At 38.9% G+C, this 21072-nt stretch overlaps 1 protein-coding gene across 4 annotated transcripts in view; it reads left to right on the plus strand.

Annotated features, from left to right (window-relative positions):
* The window catches only part of Cntnap4 (contactin associated protein family member 4), a 280867-nt gene that overhangs the window by 252238 nt on the left and 7557 nt on the right, over window positions 1–21072 (plus strand). For 2 of the 4 annotated variants that reach the window (XM_075977396.1, XM_075977397.1), the window contains exons 19-23: window positions 658–882; window positions 2527–2660; window positions 3481–3568; window positions 18562–18780; window positions 19104–19175. In XM_075977396.1, coding sequence (XP_075833511.1) covers window positions 658–882; window positions 2527–2660; window positions 3481–3568; window positions 18562–18780; window positions 19104–19175 — 738 coding nt within the window. Of the gene's footprint in view, window positions 1–657; window positions 928–2526; window positions 2661–3480; window positions 3569–18561; window positions 18781–19103; window positions 19176–21072 lie in introns of all 4 variants that reach the window. The other 2 variants (XM_075977394.1, XM_075977395.1) reach the window with 1 other exon arrangement.

Consider the following 21072-nt stretch of genomic DNA (forward strand, 5'->3'; position numbering starts at 1 on the left):
ATCTAATATCTCCACTGACCTTTTCCATACACATGTATCTGCCTACACATGTATGTAAATTTGAGATATTAACCTTCTATAGGTAAAATGTTATACTTGTTAAATTATTTCAAAAGGGCTGCATAATTTCCTCTGTTGAAACATGCTAAGCACGCACCTCTCTCACAAGTAATGCTAGACTTCACCTTCTTTATGTAGTGTGCATCAAATGTGAAAGCAGTTAATATAAAATTAAGGTATTTCTGCTTATTGATATTGAAATGGAGGGGGGAAAGTCCTCACTCTTCAATTTTTCTATCATGAGAGGATACGTGCATTGTACCTACAAAGCAATAGATGGATGTTAGAATTTAAATAAGAAAGTAGATGTTCAGGGAGGAACAAGACAAGAAGCGTGGCTTATGTGTGAACTTGCATAAGAGAGTGCTCAGTTTCCAATTGTAAAGCCAGACTAATGAATTAATTATATGTCATTCTAACATAAAGGCATTCCATAAGTCATTGTGAAAGCTCCATTCATTTGCTGTGTTATCTTAGCCTGGGACTGTTTCTCTTAGCTGTGTACTTCATTTTACAGCATTGAGATGTCAATAAATGTAACTTGAACAAGATCCTTGGTTGTTAAATTTTTCACAGTCAGTTCGCCTATCATTTCAGAGATTTCTGCCTACTTTGGATCCGGATCTTCGGTGGTTTACAATTTTCAAGAAAACTATTCCTTAAGTAAAAACTCCAGTTTCCACGCTGCTTCATTTCATGGGGATATGAAGCTGAGCAGAGAAATAATCAAATTTAGCTTCCGGACGACACGGGCACCAAGCTTGCTACTGTATATGAGTTCCTTTTATAAAGAGTACCTCTCAGTTGTCATCGCCAAAAATGGTGAGTGTGTTTTAGAGGAGGGGGAAGGTTGGATTAGGACCGTGGGTCAGTAGAATACAGTTCCTTCTGGGGTGCTGGCTTCTAATCTAGCACAGGGAGAAAAACTGAGTATATTTAGGTTTTCTCTTCTTTTTGAGTTTGAGTAGGATCTTATAGATTACTCTAAAAGGATCATTTAGTACTTAACATCTTTTTATATTTTTATAATTTTGGTAATTTTGTATCAACTATGTGAGTTTTTTGTTTGTTTCTAGAAAATGTTTATATGTGTTTAATATTTTAATTATTTGTGTGTGCATGTGTATGTATCTGTGTGTCTATAGGCTCAAGTGCAATTGTCCTTGGTGGTGTGAGTCATTGGGTTGAATTCCCCAGAACTGGTGTAGAGTCACAGGAAGTTGTGAGCTGCCTGATCTGGGTGCTGGGAATAAAACCCAGGGCATCTGCAAGAGCAGAGTGTCCACCTAACTGCTGAGTCACCTCTCCATATATTTATATTTTGTTTTTTGCCAGGAGCTCTTAAGTATTTTATATGACTATTGATACAGCTTTAATATTCTACTTTAAAATAAAATGTCTCCTTGTATGTAATACAGATTTTCTTCTAATCAAAGATAAAATGTATTCAAGGAGTGTTAATGGACCAGTATTATGTACAAAAATGTTCAGGAGATGACCTATTGGTCCTAACAGATGATAATGTAGTCGTTAGAATGGTTGCTGTATTTGTACGGGGTGACGGTTTGTGGGTTCTGGAATGTGTTTGCTACAGAAACCTTGTCACCGGAAAATGCTTACTACTGTTTTTCTCTGTTCTGTGTGTGGATGAAAGACGGATATTTTAGAAGTGAATTCTCCAGGTGAGAAAGATAAACTGGCATTCAAATATGCAACTGTGTCGCCTCACTTAAATCAAGTGGCCCAAGGGCGCTGATTGCTACAATAGGAATAATTTCGTTTCATGGGTGCCTCCAGTGTCTGCTTTGAGCTCAGAGTTTATCTGCACATTGAGGATATTTTTTTCTTTTTCTGGTAATTCAGGAGGAGTTCTGTGAAACAAATTAATTTAAATCTCTGCAGGCAATTGAATACTATTAATTTGAATAATAAATTTGGCTAAAAGTCGTTCATTTCACTTTAATTTCATTCCGAAGTTTATACTTCTGGTCCCTTGGAAATGAGTCTCATCTTGTATAAATCTACATCTGCTCAAAGCTTCCTCTATCAGTTGTACTTTTGTGTGGGAGATGGATATTTAAAATAATATGAGGTTCTATTAAAATAATGTTATTGCAATATCACATTATACATGACATTGCATAAATACTGGCACTTTCATTTTTTGTGATAGAAGATGGTGTTATTGTTTGCACATTATAATTTCAGAGTTAAATTTTAGAGGTGAAGCTAAGGATTTACAGGAGTCAGTTTACGGACAATATGTCTACTCTTGATTTAGAAAATATTGTGATTTCCCTTAGGAATTGACTTCTAGGACTTAGTGTTAGGTGACATACCCCAATGAGTGTTAGTGAACCTTTTTCTAGAAGTGAATGCGTCTAAAAAAAATTAAAAGGATTCAGACATTTCCTAAGTTGTTTTAAGATGTCATTTTTACTAATATGTACCTTCTTTCTCCTTTAGGAAGCTTGCAGATAAGGTACAAGCTAAATAAGTACCAAGAGCCCGATGTTTTAAGCTTTGACTTTAAGAACATGGCAGACGGGCAGCTTCGCCACGTACAGATTGCCAGAGAAGAAGCCATGGTCTTTGTGGAGGTAATAGACATCCTCCAGGGTCACACCACATCCAGGCATGGGGCACTTAGAGCAGAAACACGGTCCTCAATCACCCTGATGAAGACACTTTCCCGTGGTCTTCTATAGATAAAATCAGGCTGAGGACAAAATCATCAAATGTGGTCATGTATTTTACCCTTCTATTTTTGTTTTTAACAAAACTATATGAGATAGTATTAATCGCGGATGCTTAAAATGCCAAGCTCTGCTTGGTTTTTTTATGCTCAGAGAGGAAACGATGTCTAGTTTCTCAGGGACCTACTGGTAGGACCATCAGTCATCTTGGGAAACCCACTTACTTTAGATGGGTATAAATGCAGCAATCATTCTACAACAGAAAATAATGACGGAAATATCAGAATGAGCTTGAAGAAAGGATGTGATTCACAGCAAAATGGAATTATTCACCTAAGCGCTTTTTCAGAAAGCCACTAATGTTTCAGCTCTACATAGAACAAAATTTCTTAGCTGCATGACTCCAGTCAAAACCCTATGCTAAGGGGAAGTACTGAGGTAAAAAAAAAATCACGTCTTTTTGTTGGATTTACCCATCTTTGGTTTCTTATGTGGTAGAGCTAGGTAAAGTAATAAAGGGGAAAGGTTGTGGAATAAATGGATATCTGTGAATAAATTAAAAATGATCAGATTTTGAGTGACTACATCTCTAAATTTCACTTTCTTAAACTATTATAGAACCATACTAACAAGTGCTTATCTTTTTTTTTCTTTCCTTCATCTCATTTTGTGACACAAAACAATGGTCATTTGGATGGCTATATTTTGTGTAATGATTTTATAGATTGATGAGAATACACGGAGACAAACTTACTTGTCATCAGGCACAGAATTCAGTGCAGTCAAATCTCTGGTACTGGGCAGAATGCTAGGTAAGTAAAAGAAAGAATCTTCTCCTTAGTCAAAGTAGATAAACATGAATCATAATGAACACACACACGCACACACACACACACACACACACCTCATCGTGTCAAAATGAATACTTTGCCTTGTTTCAGCGGGGAAGCAATCGATGATGGAAGTAACCATGAGTAGTGGTTTCTTATGAAATGACAATTATCATTCTTTGATAGGAAGGCCACCCTGATCTCTGTCATGTGTCAATCTTCGTAGTTGTACTAGGTAGTCAACTTGACACAAGCTAAAATCATCAGAGAGGTGGGAACCTCAATTAAGAAAATGCTCCGTAAGATAAGGCTGTTGGCAAGTCTGTAGGGCATTTTCTTAATTAGTGATTAATGCAGGAGGGACCATACCACTGTAGGTGGTGCCGTGCTTGGGCTGCTGATCTTGAGTTCTATAAGAAAGCAGGCTGAGAAAGTCACGAGGAGCAAGCCAGTAAGCAGCACCCTTCTGTGGCCTCTGCATCAGCTCCTGCCCTCAGGTTCCTGCCTTGCTTGAGTTCCTGTCCTTACTGCTTTTTAAGGAACTGTAAGTGAAATAAATCCTTTCCTGTCCAAGTTGCTTTGGGTTATGGTGTTTCGCTACAGCAATAGTAACCTAACTAAGACAATAATGAAGCATGGTATTTTTTTCTACATCAAAAATACCAAGGTAGAAATGGCTATATCAGCTTCTACTGCTTGAATGTCACGTATAGGCTTATGGTTATAATCCCCACCTGATGGCATTATAACCGCTTTTAGAATGTGGAGACTTGAAAACAGATGTGCACTGTTTGGGGCAGATTTGAGGCTTTAATACTCAGCTCCACTCCCTGCTCTCTCTTTTTCCTTTTCTGCCAAGATATGGCTGAGTTAGATGTCCTGAGTGAATTCATACCACAGCCACCATAGACCTTCCTGCCACCACACCATCTCTCCACGATGGTCTGTAGTCCTTAAATTATAAGCCAAGCCTTCCTCTCTTAAGTGCTTCCTGCCAAATATCTGATCATAACAACAAAGAAGGTAATGAGGACGTTTTGAAAATATACAGACTTTTACTTAACAGTGAAACCGAAACAATGTCTAGAGGAAATGGGAGGTGAAGGCAGTTCCAGCTAACGAACATGCTTTTGGCTGTGCTTTGTGCCATATTTCATCTGCTGTGTTTTATTTACAGACTTCCTTAGGCATACCTAGGTGTCTTATAATTCTTTTTCACTTGCATTATTTCTTATAGTAGTGGCATTAAAGTAGTTATATGCTATCTCTGGTAAAATGTCATAATACACATGCACTTACCAACAAGGATTAAAATGAAAACATAGAAGTCAAAATATAATTTATTTTCACTTATAAATGAACTACTGAATGTTAATAAGTCGTGATGTTTTACAGAAGGGAGCTTCTTGTTATTTGGTTTTCATTACCTTCTGATATTTGGTAGCAACCTAGAATATTTTGTCTGGTGAAATACTGTATTTTTTGACCTTGAAAGTTGTTTGTACCTGGATTAATCATTCCTTATGTTCCCTGTACATCATCTTAAAATCCTGAGAATGTTTGATTAAACCCATGGGTGAATGATCAAAATATTGGCCCTGGAGAAGGTTAATAGCTAAGTTTATAAATATTTATAGACTTTCAGGTAGTGTGATGAGCACAGAAATTATGTCCTCCTCTTCTCCAAGCAGCAGAAATATCCTGGATCTCAATGGCCATTACACACACACACACACACACACACACATCCACAACACAACTTAGTTGCTAGGAAACATGACTAGAATATTCTAAGTGAGTCTCACAGTGTTAATTATTTATATCATATCTAATCTAACTATTTAAGATTGACATTTGCTCTAAGGAATATTCAAAGTCCAACACATTGAATATAAGATTGTGTTTCTATTTTATTTTGTAGCTTTAAGATGGACTCAGATCCTAGACTAGATGTATAATTAGTAGAGAAAGCAATATGTACTTTGATCCTATGCATGTGAATACTTACCAGTCTTACACTAAATACAATTTAAGTGTTTAGAGCAATGCGTTTTTGAATGTGGTGGCATACAGTATGGTACTGACACTTGAAAGTCACTGAGGCAGGAGGATCGTAAGTTGACTGACAGCTAGTCTGACATGCACAGAAAAAGCCTATCTCAAAAGAATTAAAAACTGAACAAGAATGACACCAATGGGCATGGGGAGATGGACAGGGAACAGCCCCCCAAAAAACTATAGGCAATTGAGGAAAGCTGAGAAAGTGGTCTTTTCTAGGGAAAGTACGCCAACTGATTATCCAAGGTCAAATAGCTCTGAAACCACACACACACACACACACACACACACGTACATAAGATCATATGGACTGACTAGGTCATATTTAAGAATATAAATGTCTGCATATTCATAGACACATGCAGTAGCAATTAATAAAAAAGATGGTGAATTTGAAGGCGAGCAGGGAGTGGCATATGAGAGGGTTTGGAAGGAGAAAAGGGAAGGAAGAAATGTGTTATAATATCAAAACCATTTTCAAATGTATTAAAAAGTGAACAGGACAATATCTAGGCCCACTCTGGAAACTAGTCCAGAACACAAGGAATGGGAGGATTTCCTAAGATGTCCTCACCAGGCTTTAATTACAGTGCCTGTCATAGCACATCGCTATTAAGCTAGCACAGAATTAGAGTCAATACAGAACTTAGCAGTCTTGCTTAACTAAGGGCATTCCTGTTTGAAGTCAGTATGGTGAATTTTATTAGGTGTCACCATCCCAGATTTAAGGGCATATTTAAATTCATCAGCCTACATAGATACTGAAGTATTTACTAACAATCTTGGAATGCAGTTTGAAACACTAATTTATATGTTGGGACTTTTCAAGCTGAGATTTAATAAAATCATGAAAAAGCTGTTCCGAAGTTCTAAACGCTCCCTGCTATTCTTGCAGCTATGACTTACAAACCGTCATGCATCTTCTCCTCCACTGACTGCTCCCTTCCATTCCTTTTGCCTTCCAAAATTCAATGTGAATTATGAATTCCTTTTCAATAAACTCTTTCCAATGGGGAGGGGGAGCCAAAAGAAAAGAAAAACAAAACACGAGTTAGGCTCTCAGTTAAAGATAGAATACATTTTTCCAACTTGACCTTGAGAAATTTCAATGCCTATTTGAGGGAAATGTTTCTATCATTTCAGGCAAGTGTAGAGGTGAGCGTGCTGGCCTTCATGAATTGGTGATTTAGGTTCGGATGCATACAGAAGGTGTTGTTAGATCATTTCTTTTCATAACAACAGTGTTTTATTCCACTTATAGAGAAGGCGCCGCATAGGAAGCCAAAGAGAATTTGAGAAAGAATGAAATCCTGTCATTTGGGGCAAACTAGATAGAACTGGAGGTCATTTTATTAAAGGAAGTTAGCCAGATATAGAAGGCAAATGCTGTAGGGTCAGCTCTTGTATGAGGATGCTCAAAAGAGTCCATCTGAATTCAAAATAAAGATGACGAGGGGTTGGGAAAGGTGGAGAAAGGGGCGGTACTAAAACGCAGCAAGACTGAAGGAGTAACTTTAGTGTTCCACAGTTCACAATAACCTACTGTTTATTCCATGAAGAACTAGAAAATAGGAGCTCACAGGCTCCAAGTGTAAAGAAACAATAGTAAAATGAAAATATTAGACCCTTGATTTGAACAAAACTTACTGTATACATGTATTGAAGTATCACGCCACACTCCATAAATATGTGAACGAGCCAGGTTAATAATAATTTATTTTTTAATTAAATTTTAAATAAAATTGAAATTAAAAATACATTTTTGGTATAAGGACAGTTCAACCACTGTAAGGAGCAGCCTCAACCAAACCATGGCAACAATACAGTCCAAGGTGGTTTACATGTGGGGCTAATATCTTCTCTGTGACTCTGTCATGGGGTAGATGGATGGGGAAAAATGAAAGCCCTAGAAAAATCCAGGATGAGGCACAGGAGAGAGGAGGAGAGAGGTGGAGATCCACCCTGAGCTGAGGACTGTCTGTTGCAAACCTCTTAGTTGATTATTAGACTCATAGAAGTCCTTCACTGAGCCTGGGGGCACACAGGCAACATTATCCCTAGAACTAAAAGTCTACATCCGACAGCATGAAAGTGTGCCCATGTTTCAGAATGTATTATTATTAGACAGTAATCTTACAATGAGGGGGAAACATGAGCCAATATCACATTCTTGATATCAAGAAGACAAGATGGTTTTCTGTGCATGATATATCACAAAAATAGTATGAAGTAATAGAAAATAGTAAAAGGAATAAACCAGTTCCCAATCTCAAGAGTTCTTATGTTTATCAGCTTATGAAAGGAGGCATATATGTAAGATGTGAAACATGTGTGCCCACAAGTCTAAGTAATGGATGATATTGACATCATATTTTGTCTTCAGAATTAATGCCGGGCTTTCTAATATAATACTATTGAAAGTAGAAACATGTTAACTATATTATGAAATAATTAGGACGTTGAGAGGCATCCTGTGAGGAGGATTGTCTTAACAAAATTACAGAATGGCATTTGTTTCCTTTTTTTCGGATGAATGTAGGAGATTCATGTGGCATTAATGATGCTAATGTTTTTATTAAAATTTCACATTATTCAAATGTATATCATTCATGATGAAAACTTATGATTAAAATCCAAACTGAGCAATGAACTTCATAATCTAAATCAATTCATTCTCCCAGAAGTATAAGTGATAATTTATTTAACATGTACCTAAGGTATGGATCTAGATGGAGAGCTAATCATTTGTAATTCAAAGGCAATTAATAACTTCTAGTCAAACTTTGTGTGGCACATGAATTCATTATAAAATGTTGCAGAGCCTATTAGTATAGTCTAGTGTAATATATTAAGTTATCACAAAATAGATTGACAAAGTGGTTGAATAATGAAGATATTAATTTTCCAGAGTGTTGCTCACTTTTTTTTTTTTTTTTTGATTTTTCGAGACAGGGTTTCTCTGTAGCTTTTGGTTCCTGTCCTGGAACTAGCTCTTGTAGACCAGGCTGGCCTCGAACTCACAGAGATCCGCCTGCCTCTGCCTCCCGAGTGCTGGGATTAAAGGCGTGCGCCACCACCGCCCGGCTGTTGCTCACTTTTGAAGTGATGTATCGTGTTAGTACAGACATTTTGAGAAACAACTGGCAGGAAAAGAGTAAGCACTGGGTGATTTTTTATTAAGGTAACACCGTGAGAGAAAACACAAAGGGTCATGCAGTTGTCCTTACAAGTGGAGAGACTAGGGTTGAAACAGAAGTCTTTTATACTACTGTATATTCTAAGAAAGATCCACCAAAATCTTTTGGGAACTCCCAAGACAAATCAGAGGTGTCTCATAATTGTGAACAATCAGAACACCTGTTGTTTCTAGTCCTTGGTCAGCAGTCTGTGAGAAGCATCATGGGGTAATTGCAGCATGTTCTTGAGTATTTAATTGAGTAAAATGTACCCTAAAAGTGTTTTACATAAAATGATTCCATTTTCCTCCCATATTGAAATATAGTAAATGCTTATTAAAAAATAAATTTCGCATAGTTCTTGTAAGAGGCGGCATATAAAATTGACCTGTGTTTTTTAGTTACAGCATATATTTTCAACCAAAAACTTAAACTACGAGCTTTTACTGCTTTGATATTTCTATACAGAAATATAGAAAATTTTAATTCTTTTAAAATTAGGGAGAAATGGATATAATTTTGGAATATTGTCACTGTTAACTATTACTAGCAGATGCTGAACAGTATGGGAAAACTTTAGAAAGTCGTATCAAACTGTGCCAGGGATGATCTGGTAACCATTTCTTTCCTTTTTAAAATAATTGATTAATTCCCAGACTGATCACAATTTCCCCTCCCTCCGTCCTCTCCTCCCCATCCCTCCCCCACCCCCTCCTCCTCCCTCTTTAGAACGTGTAGTCTCCCGTGTATTTATCAGGCAGCCGTTGCCTATCAAGTTGCAGTGAGACTAAGCTCCTCCTTTCCTATTAAGGCTGGAGTAGGCAACCCAGTAAGAGGAAAGGGTCTCCAAAGCAGGTAACAGAGTAGAGATAGCCACTCTTCCCACTGTTAAGAGCCCCACAAGGAGACCAAGCTCCACAACTGTAACATAGACAGAGGGCCTAGGTCAGTCCCATGCAAACTCTCTGGTTGGTCGTTCAGTCTCTGAGACAGCTACACCTGAAAACTCTAAAACAAACAGAAGCAAACACACCCAAGAGTAGAAGGCAGGAAACTGATGAAGGCTGAAATCAATAAAATAGTAACAAAGAGAACCCTACAAAGAATCAATAAAACAAGGAGTTGTATTTTATTCTTGGAGTAAATCAACGAAATAGACAAACCCTTATCCAAACTAACTAAAAGGCAAAGAGAGAGAATATCCAAAATAACAAAATTAGAACTGAAAAGGAGGATATAATAACAGACACCTAGGAAATCCATAGAATCAGGTCATACTGGTGGCCATTTCTAACTCCCTGTTACACTTAAAATGTAGAGGAATTCAGTAACCCTAGCAGGAACGGTAGATTTCTAACAATGGCAAGGGGATTACGGTTTTATCCAAGCAACTCACTTCAGGTAAGTTGATGTTACCATATCAATAAACAGATGATGTTACTTTTACATTCCATAGCCATCAATTTCTGTAAGGTTAAGATTTGGGAGATATGTCTGGATAACTGTATATGTAAATGTTTATTGAAGGGAGAACTGGATACCTATTCAGCTTGTCCTGAGGGATAGTTTATACCCACTTGCAATGGTGTCTTACAGCTGTCTGTCTTCTGGGACTACAGAGCCAAGAAGTACACTTAAACCACTTCCAGGCAGATTTCAGCCAGATAGGAACACAGTTTGTTCAGCAAAGAAAAGTGAGTCTATCCAACATCAATGGAAGATTAAACATCCTATGCTCAGGACTCCTTTTTGCAAAACGTACTTCAACTTCAGCAGTCAGAAGTGAGAAGAGAGGTGACCTAAATAACCGAAGGACACTGACTTGGTTAATATGCTGTGTGGTGACTCTCAACATAATAACTAGTTATTTTAAAATCAAATTGCAAAAGGAAGTATAAGTAGGAATAGAAAAGATACAAAGACCAAAAATTAGTTTTGAAAATTCATCAGTTCCATAATCTTTTGATTAAAAAAAAATACTTAAAATGTGGCTGGCTGACTTCAGGGATGTGTCCTTGTAAAGATGGTGATGGTCTTTCACGTTATTTAGAACTGGCTATTGTTGGACGCTTACAAGCATCATTTTTCCTAACCCCGTTATGTGACTAGAGCTCAGAAGCATCATGCCACCATACCCAAGGGATATGCATGGTGCCAGAAGAAGCATATTTCCTGATTGTAATTATAGAACAAATGATAACACGGCAATTGGGGCTTTTTGTCAGAGCGTATAATCATGGGTAAGTGGTTCCTGTGGGATGGGCAAGCACACTTCTCTGAGTGAGCTGTCTCACTCAGGGCTACCATTTGGTTGTCAAGCATCATAAAACAGAACTCTGCTTACGCTTCAGAAAATGCCAGCCACAGAAGTAAAAATCATCGATCCAAAATTCATGCCGTATCAGGTGCTGAATCTAGAAACCTGACCAAAAAAAAAATCCACTAGACAAAAACAATTCTATAATAAAAAAAAGAAGGAGGCATTATTTAATTATGGGCATGCTTCAGTGTGCCTATATTGGGAATGCATGAACAAACAAAGCTAGGAAGTTATTCAAAAGAGCAAGTGTGGGTAGGAGAAAGAGCAGGAAGGTGCTGGCTGGAGGGCAGAGTGTGGATAAGAACTGCTGAGGTGGAGAGAGGGCACAGCCGTGGGTAGGAGGGGATCAAACTGAATGTTTGCATCTGATAATAATCTCTAATGCTGATTAGAGCGTGTCCATGGCATTTACGTTGTCAGTGTTGCCTATTAAGTATAATGGGGAAATAGAGATGGGTCCATGTCTCCAAAGCATAATCTATCATTGTTACCAAAAATTACTTACTCCTGTATTGTACCCGAAAGGTTTGTTAACATTGGTGGAAGTCAAAACATTCAGATTATTTCTAAGACTGGATCCTGGAAGAGGAAGAGATATGGACTTCGCTCAGTCTCATATTTCTTGTGAGATGCACACATGCCATTTCCTTAAGCACATTGTTCATAACTTTCTTAAGTCCTAACGTCAAAGAGAATGGAGAAATGTCTCAGTGGTTAAGAGTGCATACTTTTCTTCTAAGTATTGTGTCCAGCCACTACACCTGGAGATACAGCACCCTCTCCTGGCCCCTATGGTCAGTACACTCAGTTGCACATACCACTGTGCAGACACACATATATGCATAGTTAAAGAAAATCTTGTAAAAGGTGAATTATTTCTCAGTAAATTCCTTAGGCTAAACATTTATGAGATGATTTTACAATAAGATACTTTTTCTGAGATGTAATTAATCGAAGAAACATGTAGGTATAAATTGTTTTGATAATTCATTAAGCTTTTATTGGGTTACAATTATACCACATTTTAAAAACCTCCTAATTAAGATAATTAATATAATCTTAAAAGTTGCATAAAGCCTCTCATGAGAAAATATGCCCTTGTTTTGAATAATGATATAATTTAACTCATTATAAGATCTCCAGAAAAAATAATCACTATTCAGACTGAATGAAGTTAATAATTGTTCTTTGTTGTTTTTATGTCAAATGTGTAGGATCACATAAGAACATTGACAACAGTCATCTTTTGTTGCTTCAGAATGAGAGTTGAAAGCCAGGTTGCACAAAGCACACCCAGTTCATGGGTCTGTGTTTGTTAGGCTGTGTTGACTTCATCTTTTCTATCTAAAATACATTTTGTGGTTGAATTCTGAGTCCTCCTCATGGGTTTCTTTTAGCGTTAGAAAAGATTTGAAAAAGCTGAAGATTGCTTTCAGTCAAATCAGCAGCCACTTTAGTATGCTTCCAGGTGACAACCGGCGGGATCATGGATCTCTTCTGAGCCTGCAGATTCAGGCAATATACTTGGATTTATGCCGTGACATTTATTTTGGGTAAAAAAAAAAAAGGTGTGGTCTGAGAATGTCTATTCAGTATCCTCAGTGAAAGTTGAGGAAGACTGAAAATTTATCTCAAAGATATATTACGCATAAAATTTCCTGCAAAGCCAAGGAGGTTTATTTAAACTTTCTTCGAAAGATTGATTTGGTTTTAAGACAAATATGCCACTTGGTTTTAATTATGTGCATATGTGTGTAGGTTTATGTGTTCAAGTGCACGTGCACACAAAGGCCAAGAGAGGAGGATCAAATCCCCTGGAGATGTAGATCCAGGTTGCTGTGAATCCTCTGACATGGTTGCTGCACACTGAATTCTGCTAAAGCAACAAGAGCTCTTAACCACTGATCCATCTCTCCAACCAGAATTAGACTTCTTGAAGATGCTGATCTTGTTAATCTGTCTAATGACACTTACGTTGAGACAGGTTCTCCTGCAGCAAAAGAGAATGAAGGTCCTTGAGAAAGCTACCTAGAAGTAACTTCTGTGTGGATTAGGGTATTGAGTTTCCATCTGAGAGCAATAGATTTATTTGTAGGTGCCTGTCAGATTTAACTTCTTTGCCCACGGAGCCCTTGGTGTCTGCTTTGCTGTTTGCTTTTACGTTCACACCTGTTTTTCTTTGGTCTAAATAGATGCAGAGGCAGACGCATCTGCTTGTTCTAGCCTTGGCTGCTCCTGTGATTCATGACACTATTTGCTGGCAATCCTTCCTTATCTTTATCTTACATACGAAAGTTATTGAAATCCTCCCCGAAGTTGGTCCCTTTTCCTACAGAAGACATTATAAACTGCTTGCATTTATTCTCGTTTGAGTTCTCAGACTTTTAATTTGGGGGTAGGTTATGAGAATCATGAGAAATTTTATAAATCACTCCTTGTCATTGTTCTTCCACTGACTGCCATATCTTCCTAGAAACACTCCTTTCTCTGTAATAAAAAGGCACTCCATCAAATCCTAATTTCCGGGAACTCAATTTTTCTTGTAGGCTGTTTGTTAAATGATTTCTTCTTCACACAAGCAAAAGTTATTCCCTTTGTTGGCATATACAATTGAGGCTTATTTTTTAATAGGCAAGACTGCCCAAAAATCTTGAGTCACATGAGGATTTTTATAACCAGAAACAAGAGCTAGAGATGTTTGTTTTCAATTCCCTCCTTGGCCTTCACTTCTCTAGTCCTTGATATAGGGTTGGCATTGTAGGAATCAGATAATGGGAAAGAAATATATTTTGTTCGTTGACAATGTTAGCACACTTGTTAGAACACAGAGGATGCTGAGGACTTTCTAAGGCCTGGATTGCTTAGGAGAAACTTCAGTCTACACTGTTCATGTTGTCTCACAACTAGACTGAATTCTGAGAAGAGACAAGTCCCATAAGGTTTCTTCCCACGCCTAGTTCTAATGATAACCCATCCATAAGTGGTCCTGAAGCAAGGAGATGCTGGTCTAGTTGTGCAGAAAGGCTGTATCTGGAGGATGCCAGTGAGGAAGCAATCCTGGGGTTCTCTATGTAAGGGCTTGAGTGTCTTTATTCTATCTTGTGGAGATTTTATACAAAGAGTTTGACCCTGGGGACCATTGGCTTTACTAAGGCTCCTAGACCACATGTGTAAAGACCAACACGAGGACACACATGTTCTCCTTGTTTTGCAATGCATAAAAATGACCTTATAAATGGGACATTTCCACTCTGATGTTGCAAACACTGTAGAATGAGGGGACACCAACACCTGTGTGGCCTTCTCTGAGCTTCAACCACCTGAGTGAGGCAGGAGGTGACTGAGCCCTAGCCAGGAGATGGAAAACAGAACAAAGTGGTAGACTTTTCGCTCTATGCTAAACACAGCCACGGGTATCTTTCCCCCTTTCCCTTTGGCTAATGCTTGAGGAAACACCCTCACAGAAGCACCTACAGTCGTGGGTAGCTAATCTACTAGGCTCCTCTCGATCCACTGAAGCTGCCAATCACAATCATTACAAAGCATTCAACATCAAGGGAAACAGAGAAACCAAACAAGCAGCAAGATTCTCTACATAAATTAAGCTATCCAATAGACAGACTACCCAGGTAAAACTCAGCACAAGCAATTTAAGTAGATTCTAGCAAAGCAGGGCAAAACCAAATAAGGAGCTGGAAGAAAAAACTGGAAATTAAACTGGAAAGATTGATCTATATTGACACTTGAATTCATTTCCTGGAAGATGAGGTAATGAAAGGTGTCTGACCCACACAGAAGTAAGTTATGACTGATGGGAAAGATGAGAAGGAAAGTAGATTTGGAGAAGATGCATGGGAGACCCAGAATGAATAAGCGACATCCCGGTGGGATCCAAAGGGCACATGTGACATCTGTGGAAATTCCTGAGCTGAGTGAAAAGTGTGCCTATTGAAAGGGAATGGAGAGGTAGGGGGCTCAGTGGTGAGAGCAGTTGCTGCTCTTTCTGAGGACCTGAGTTCAGTTGTCAGCATCCACACCAGGCAGCTCACGGCCATCTGTAACTCTGTATCCAGGGAATATGGCCTCTCTGATCTCCTTGGGTTCCTACTCGTACATTCACATATCCACAGGCAAACACACACACAGAGTTTTCTCTTTGCAAACTTGAAGGTTTCAGGCTGCACCTCACATGGAATATTTTTCACGAGGGAAATAAATCTTGACTATATATTTTGACTCAAGACTTTAAGAATATTTTGAAAGCCTACAGAACTTTTATTCAACATGTGACTATTGTAGAAATTATGAAAAGTATTGTTATTAACATATATGCCATTTTTAGAAATAACCAGCTTATAAAATGTTTCTAAAATAAGTGTTGCCCTTTTCTATTAAGATCTGTAGGTCTGAACTTATAGATGTCCCTCTAAAAATGGGCAATTTGTCCTAGGCATCCTGTGCATATCTGTAGGTCTCCTGTAACTTGTAAAATGAGAGGATATTAATATGTAGTCTATGGATGTCTCCCACAAATTTACAGTCATGCCTAGGTCACTCCTAATGCCGAACACAATGGGAAAACTGCACAATCTGTCATTATACTCTGTTGTTTAGGGAACAATGCCAAGGAAAATGTGTGCCATGCTCAACACAGACATTTTTTTTTTCCAGTGGAAGAGTGACTTTAAAAAAAAATACATATAATTCGAAATGTAGTAATGCTATCCTTTAGAACTTTTTGTGAAAGTTGGCATTCCTCAATAGTGAATATTTAAACTGATTTTTCATATTTTTTATTTCCTTTAATTTTTGAGATTATAATTATATTTCATCCCTCTCTTATCTCCCTCCAAATCCTCCTAGACACTCCCTTATAGCTCTCTTTCAGATTTATGGCTTTTTTTTACTAATGGCTACAGTATGCATACTTGTATATAAATATAGACTGGTTAGTCTGTATAATGTTAGTTGTATGTATGCTTTCAGGGCTGAACATTTTGTATTGAATAACATTTTTAAAAGATATTTGGGGTCTGTAGGTGCTTCAATGTGTGGATGGGGAGACCATGGGTATGGTGAGCTAGTACATTTGTCAGTGTGACTTGGACAATGATTGACTGAAGGGCTTTTGTTTCTGTGTGGGTGAGTTAACTCTACACCATGCGTTGAGGAGTTCCTTCCACCTTTCAGTTCCAGTCATGGAGGAGGCAAGGCAGGATCTTGAACTAGCTAGGTACATCACACCCACAGTCAGGAGCAGAGAGACAATAAGTACATGGATGCTCACCTGCTTTCCTGCCAGCAATCATCACAATCTCTCCACTCTTAAACAGATCACTGCCCATGCCTAGAGAATAGTGCTTCCCACAATAGGCTAGGTCTTCCCACAATCAGTCTCCTTAATTAAGACAACCCCCCAAGGACGTGTGCCTAGATTAACTTGATCTAGAGACTCCCCATGTGGAACTCTCTTCACAGGTGATTCTTAAGTTGTGTCAACTTGCTAAACCATCACAAGAGTCAGTGATGTCTTTTTGGAGATTATGATCTTCTGTGTAAGCCACAGAGTGATAAATCCTCAGGGTTATACTTTCTAGAAAGGAGAGCCATGGAATCAGGTCACAGCCTCCTGAGGCAGAATATTTGGGCCCAGATACAATCCTCTCAGTCTATTGCTGTACTAGCAATGCATGTATAGCAGCTGGATTCCTTTTGCTTCTGTCCTTATTCAGAGAGTTAGATCTGTTGAGCCTTTTTTTTTTTTACCTCTACTTTAAGGTCTCCCAGGTTAATGAACAGAGGATTTTAAGTATGGCTAATTAAGAACGAGATGATGAACTCTTCTGGAAATGATTAAAGGCCATAACCAAAAAGTGATGCTGTGTCCCTAATCTCCAGGATTCTTTTTATAGAGAATGAGACTCATAATAGGAAACCTTTCATCAATGTTATTTTTTATCATTAGATATAAAATGTGAATGAAAATGGAGCCAAAAGAAAATGTTCTTCAGAAACTTAGCTATTACAAGAAATGACAGGCTCAGAATTGAGATGCCTGCAGTTACTTAAAAAATAATGTTCAAGCCCAGATATCCCTCAAAACAACAACAACAAAAGCCATTGCTGGAGATTGGAGCTCAGTGAAGGGAAGACTGAACTAGAAAGTGATCCATGAACAAAAGGAGCTTGTGATTTGGGGGTACAACTGGTCTGGGGTCCAGAATGTAATGTCAACAGCCCTGTAACCTCAAATAACTCATTAGTCTGGGTCCAAGTGTCACATCTGTGTGGTGACAAGATATTCCAGTAATGACTGTGAAATCTAAATAATAAAACGGTGTGCCACACACACTCAAATACCCAACAAATACCTAAGGCCCACTATATTTTTGAAATGAAAACGCACATCCTTGTGCACACACATGCAGCGTAAGAGAAGGTAATGATGTGATTTACTACCCTGTTGGATGGATGAATGCATCATGGTCTGTGTATTTTAAAATGCTACAGTAAAAGCTGGTTGTGACATATGTCTGTGATCAGTGTATTTGGGAAATTGGGGATGGAGTATCAGGAATTTCAGGTCACTCTCAAGCTATCATTGAGATGGAAAGTAAGTTGAAGTTCCTAGTTCTGACCCCAAGGAGATACCCCAATACTTTTGGAGTTTTGACCTCTACAACCTGCTGATCCTAGTCTCCTGGAACATTTGGATGGGATCATGAGCCATCAGAAAGCTTTCGACAACAGGAGGACCTTGTTAGTTTGGGCCAATTTTCCCTCTAGCTTCTGTTATTTTCTTCGCTTGAATCTTAAAGCTGAGCAGAGCTAATCTCTAAACATAGGATACATCTCTTGGTATTGATTGCACACAATAAATACACTTTGATCTATGCTAGAATGTTAATTGCTAAGATGCAGCTGTTGGAAGGGTAGTTGCCTAGCATGCACCAAGTCCTAGGTTTGATCCTCACCAGTACACAAAACCAGGCATGGTGGTACACTCCTATAATCCCAACACTTGGGAATAGAATCAGAAATTCAAGGTCATCCTTGATAACCTATAAAGGTTGAAACCAGCGCAGAATACATGAGACCCTGTCTCAAAGGAATAAAAAAAATGTGAACTCTTGTGACCCCCTCATTAGTTCATAGCGTCATCCATTGTTAAAGCTGTTTTAATCATCTGCAGAGAGTAGTGTTCTTAATGAGCCATGCTTACAGACTTTCTTCATTAACCTTGAAGTCTCAACACTATTTACAGGAAGACTTAACCAACCCAATTCTTTCAATAAAGATGGAAGAAAGAGTTCACACTTGGACTTTTCTTGCTGTTGTGTTCACAGGTGCAGGGTATGGCACACCTGTTTCACCATGCCCTGCTTGTTCGCAGCTCTTGATCGTGTTGTGTTTCTTTGTAGAATATAGTGATGTTGACCAGGAGACAGCACTGGCTGCAGCCCATGGCTTCACAGGCTGCCTCTCTGCTGTGCAGTTCAACCATATCGCACCTCTGAAGGCTGCTCTGCACCCAAGTCACCCAGCCCCTGTCACTGTGACTGGGCATGTGACGGAGTCCAGCTGTGTGGCCCCTGCTGGCACCGATGCCACCTCTAGAGAAAGAACACATTCATTTGCAGGTAAATTAAGGCTCTTTCCCTCCTCTGTCACAAATGGACTCATTCACAGGATTTGGACAATTTCCTAATTTTGTTGTTTTTCTCAAGATGACTTCTGAAAATTGCTTCTGTTTAATCTTCACATTCTTCTTCATTGACTCTTTTCCGGGGTCTCAATGTTTTATGCATCACAGTTGACATTGCTAAGATTGAAAATCACAGGGTTTTCACGTGCAGCTCTATCGCTTTGTTCTGGCTTAAAACTGAGGGATTCTTCAGAGTTTTCTCCCGCTGCTTAGGTGTATCACCCTATCCTTTTCTTTGTGTGTGTGCTTTAACTGTAGATCACTCTGGAACAATGGATGACAGAGAACCTCTGACGCATGCAATCAAAAGTGACTCTGCAGTAATTGGAGGTAACTGGGATGCATGAGTGATTTTGGTAGAATTTTATTATTATTACTAACAATTCTGAATATAAGCCTTAGAAAACTGTCTATGAAGACTCTACATATTTTGACTAGGGAATATAATTAAGTGGTAGCCTACCTGGGCAAGAAGCATGAGGTTTTAATGTCATTTCCAAGAATTCGGGGAGGAGTTCACTTATCTATTTTTTAACTTTGTATTGATTCTTTGTGAATTTTACATCATGCACCTCAATCCCTCTCATCTTGTCCGAGAAAAAAAGCAAAAAATTAAAATTAAAAAGAAAGTTAAAAATAAAAATGAAAAGAAAAACAAATCTCGCTAAGGAAGCTATAGGATGTCACCCAGTATACTCTTTTGCCCAAACAGTTTTGCTTGCTAATGTTCATTGCAATGAGTCCTTGGTCTGGTTTGAGGCCTCTGGCTTCTGCTCTACACTGTCCATACTAGATCCTCACCAGGACTCCTCTTAGATATTTAATCACTGTACTGCATCGTGGAGATCCTGCAGCTTCGGTTTGTCAGAACTTCCTTCTCACATGCCCAGATTTTTCAGATGGGGTAGATGCTGGGGGTGAGTCTACTCAAAGTCCAGGATCTGGGCCTAGGTGGTAGTTGAGTTGCTCGGCCTATCTACTCTTCTGTGCCTGCATGTCTTGCTTCGCCCAAGGGGTGGGGCCAGCTCTGCTGCTCACAGCAACTGTCAAGGGGTGGAACCCACTCTCCAGCTCTTCAAGACCATCTCTTCTGCAGCCACACCACCAGGGCCAGCTCTCCAGCACTGCCATGGCAAGGGATGGGACCAGTTCGACTGAATGCTGTACCCAGCAAGGGGTGGGCTAGCTCTCCTATGCCCATGTCTTCAGAGCCAATACTCTTGTGCCCATGCCACCAGGGCTTGCTCTACTGTGCTGCCCAGGCAAGGTGCAGGGCCCCTTTCCCTCCTAAATGCAGGTACCAACTCTGCACAGCCCTTGGACATCAACATGGCCCCAGACCAGGGGCTTCTTCATGACCTTTGGTGCTAACATGGTCCATGTACATGGACCCAGAACCCTGCTGCTGCAGAGCCATGGGGGTTCATGTATCTTAATTGCCATACAATGCCTCTTTACTGATTTTAAATTTTTTATTCATTGCATTTCTTACATGTATACAATGTATTTTGTTCCTGTTCATTCTCTATTATCCTCTCTTATCCCTCCCATTCCCACTGAACACACTACTTCCCAGCAAGTCCTAGTCCTATTTTCATGACTTACGTTTTGTGTGACCCACATCCATTGAGTTTATTAGGTTACTTGCATGAACATAGATGGGAGGTTATCTACTACTGAGACATGGTCAACTTACCATCAACTACACTGCTGAATAAAACAACCACCCTCCTCCCAGCATGCTTTAACTGCCAATAATTCTTAGGAAGGGGCAGGGCCTCTTGATTGTCTCCTGTCCATCATGGAATGTTGACAGACTTGCGCTTGTACACACCTTCCCAGGCACTGAACTTGAAGAAGGATGGTCAAAAATATTTACCGGGATGATCTCAGAGAATCTTCCCAAATTTCTAACTTCCTTGCGAATTCTTTGTGTAAATAGGATAATCTCACTAAAGCATCACACTCTAAGACCAGATGTTGTGCTATGTAAAAGTGGACAGTATTTAGCTTAAAGATGGTCATCTGCAAGCCCTAGAAACTTCTGCATGCTTTGTTTCTTTAGACATACTGTTTCTGCAAGGGCTCATATTACAGTAGGAAAAAAATCTCTAGATTAACATTAGAAATATGCATTTTGTGTTTCCTTAATGCTTATTAAAATGGATATTTCATCATTTAGACATGCCTATAAAAGAATTCTGTGCTTTCCGTTCTTATCAAATCC

This window comes from Microtus pennsylvanicus, chromosome 6 (genome assembly GCF_037038515.1).
Source record: "Microtus pennsylvanicus isolate mMicPen1 chromosome 6, mMicPen1.hap1, whole genome shotgun sequence".
Taxonomy (NCBI): Eukaryota; Metazoa; Chordata; class Mammalia; order Rodentia; family Cricetidae; genus Microtus; species Microtus pennsylvanicus.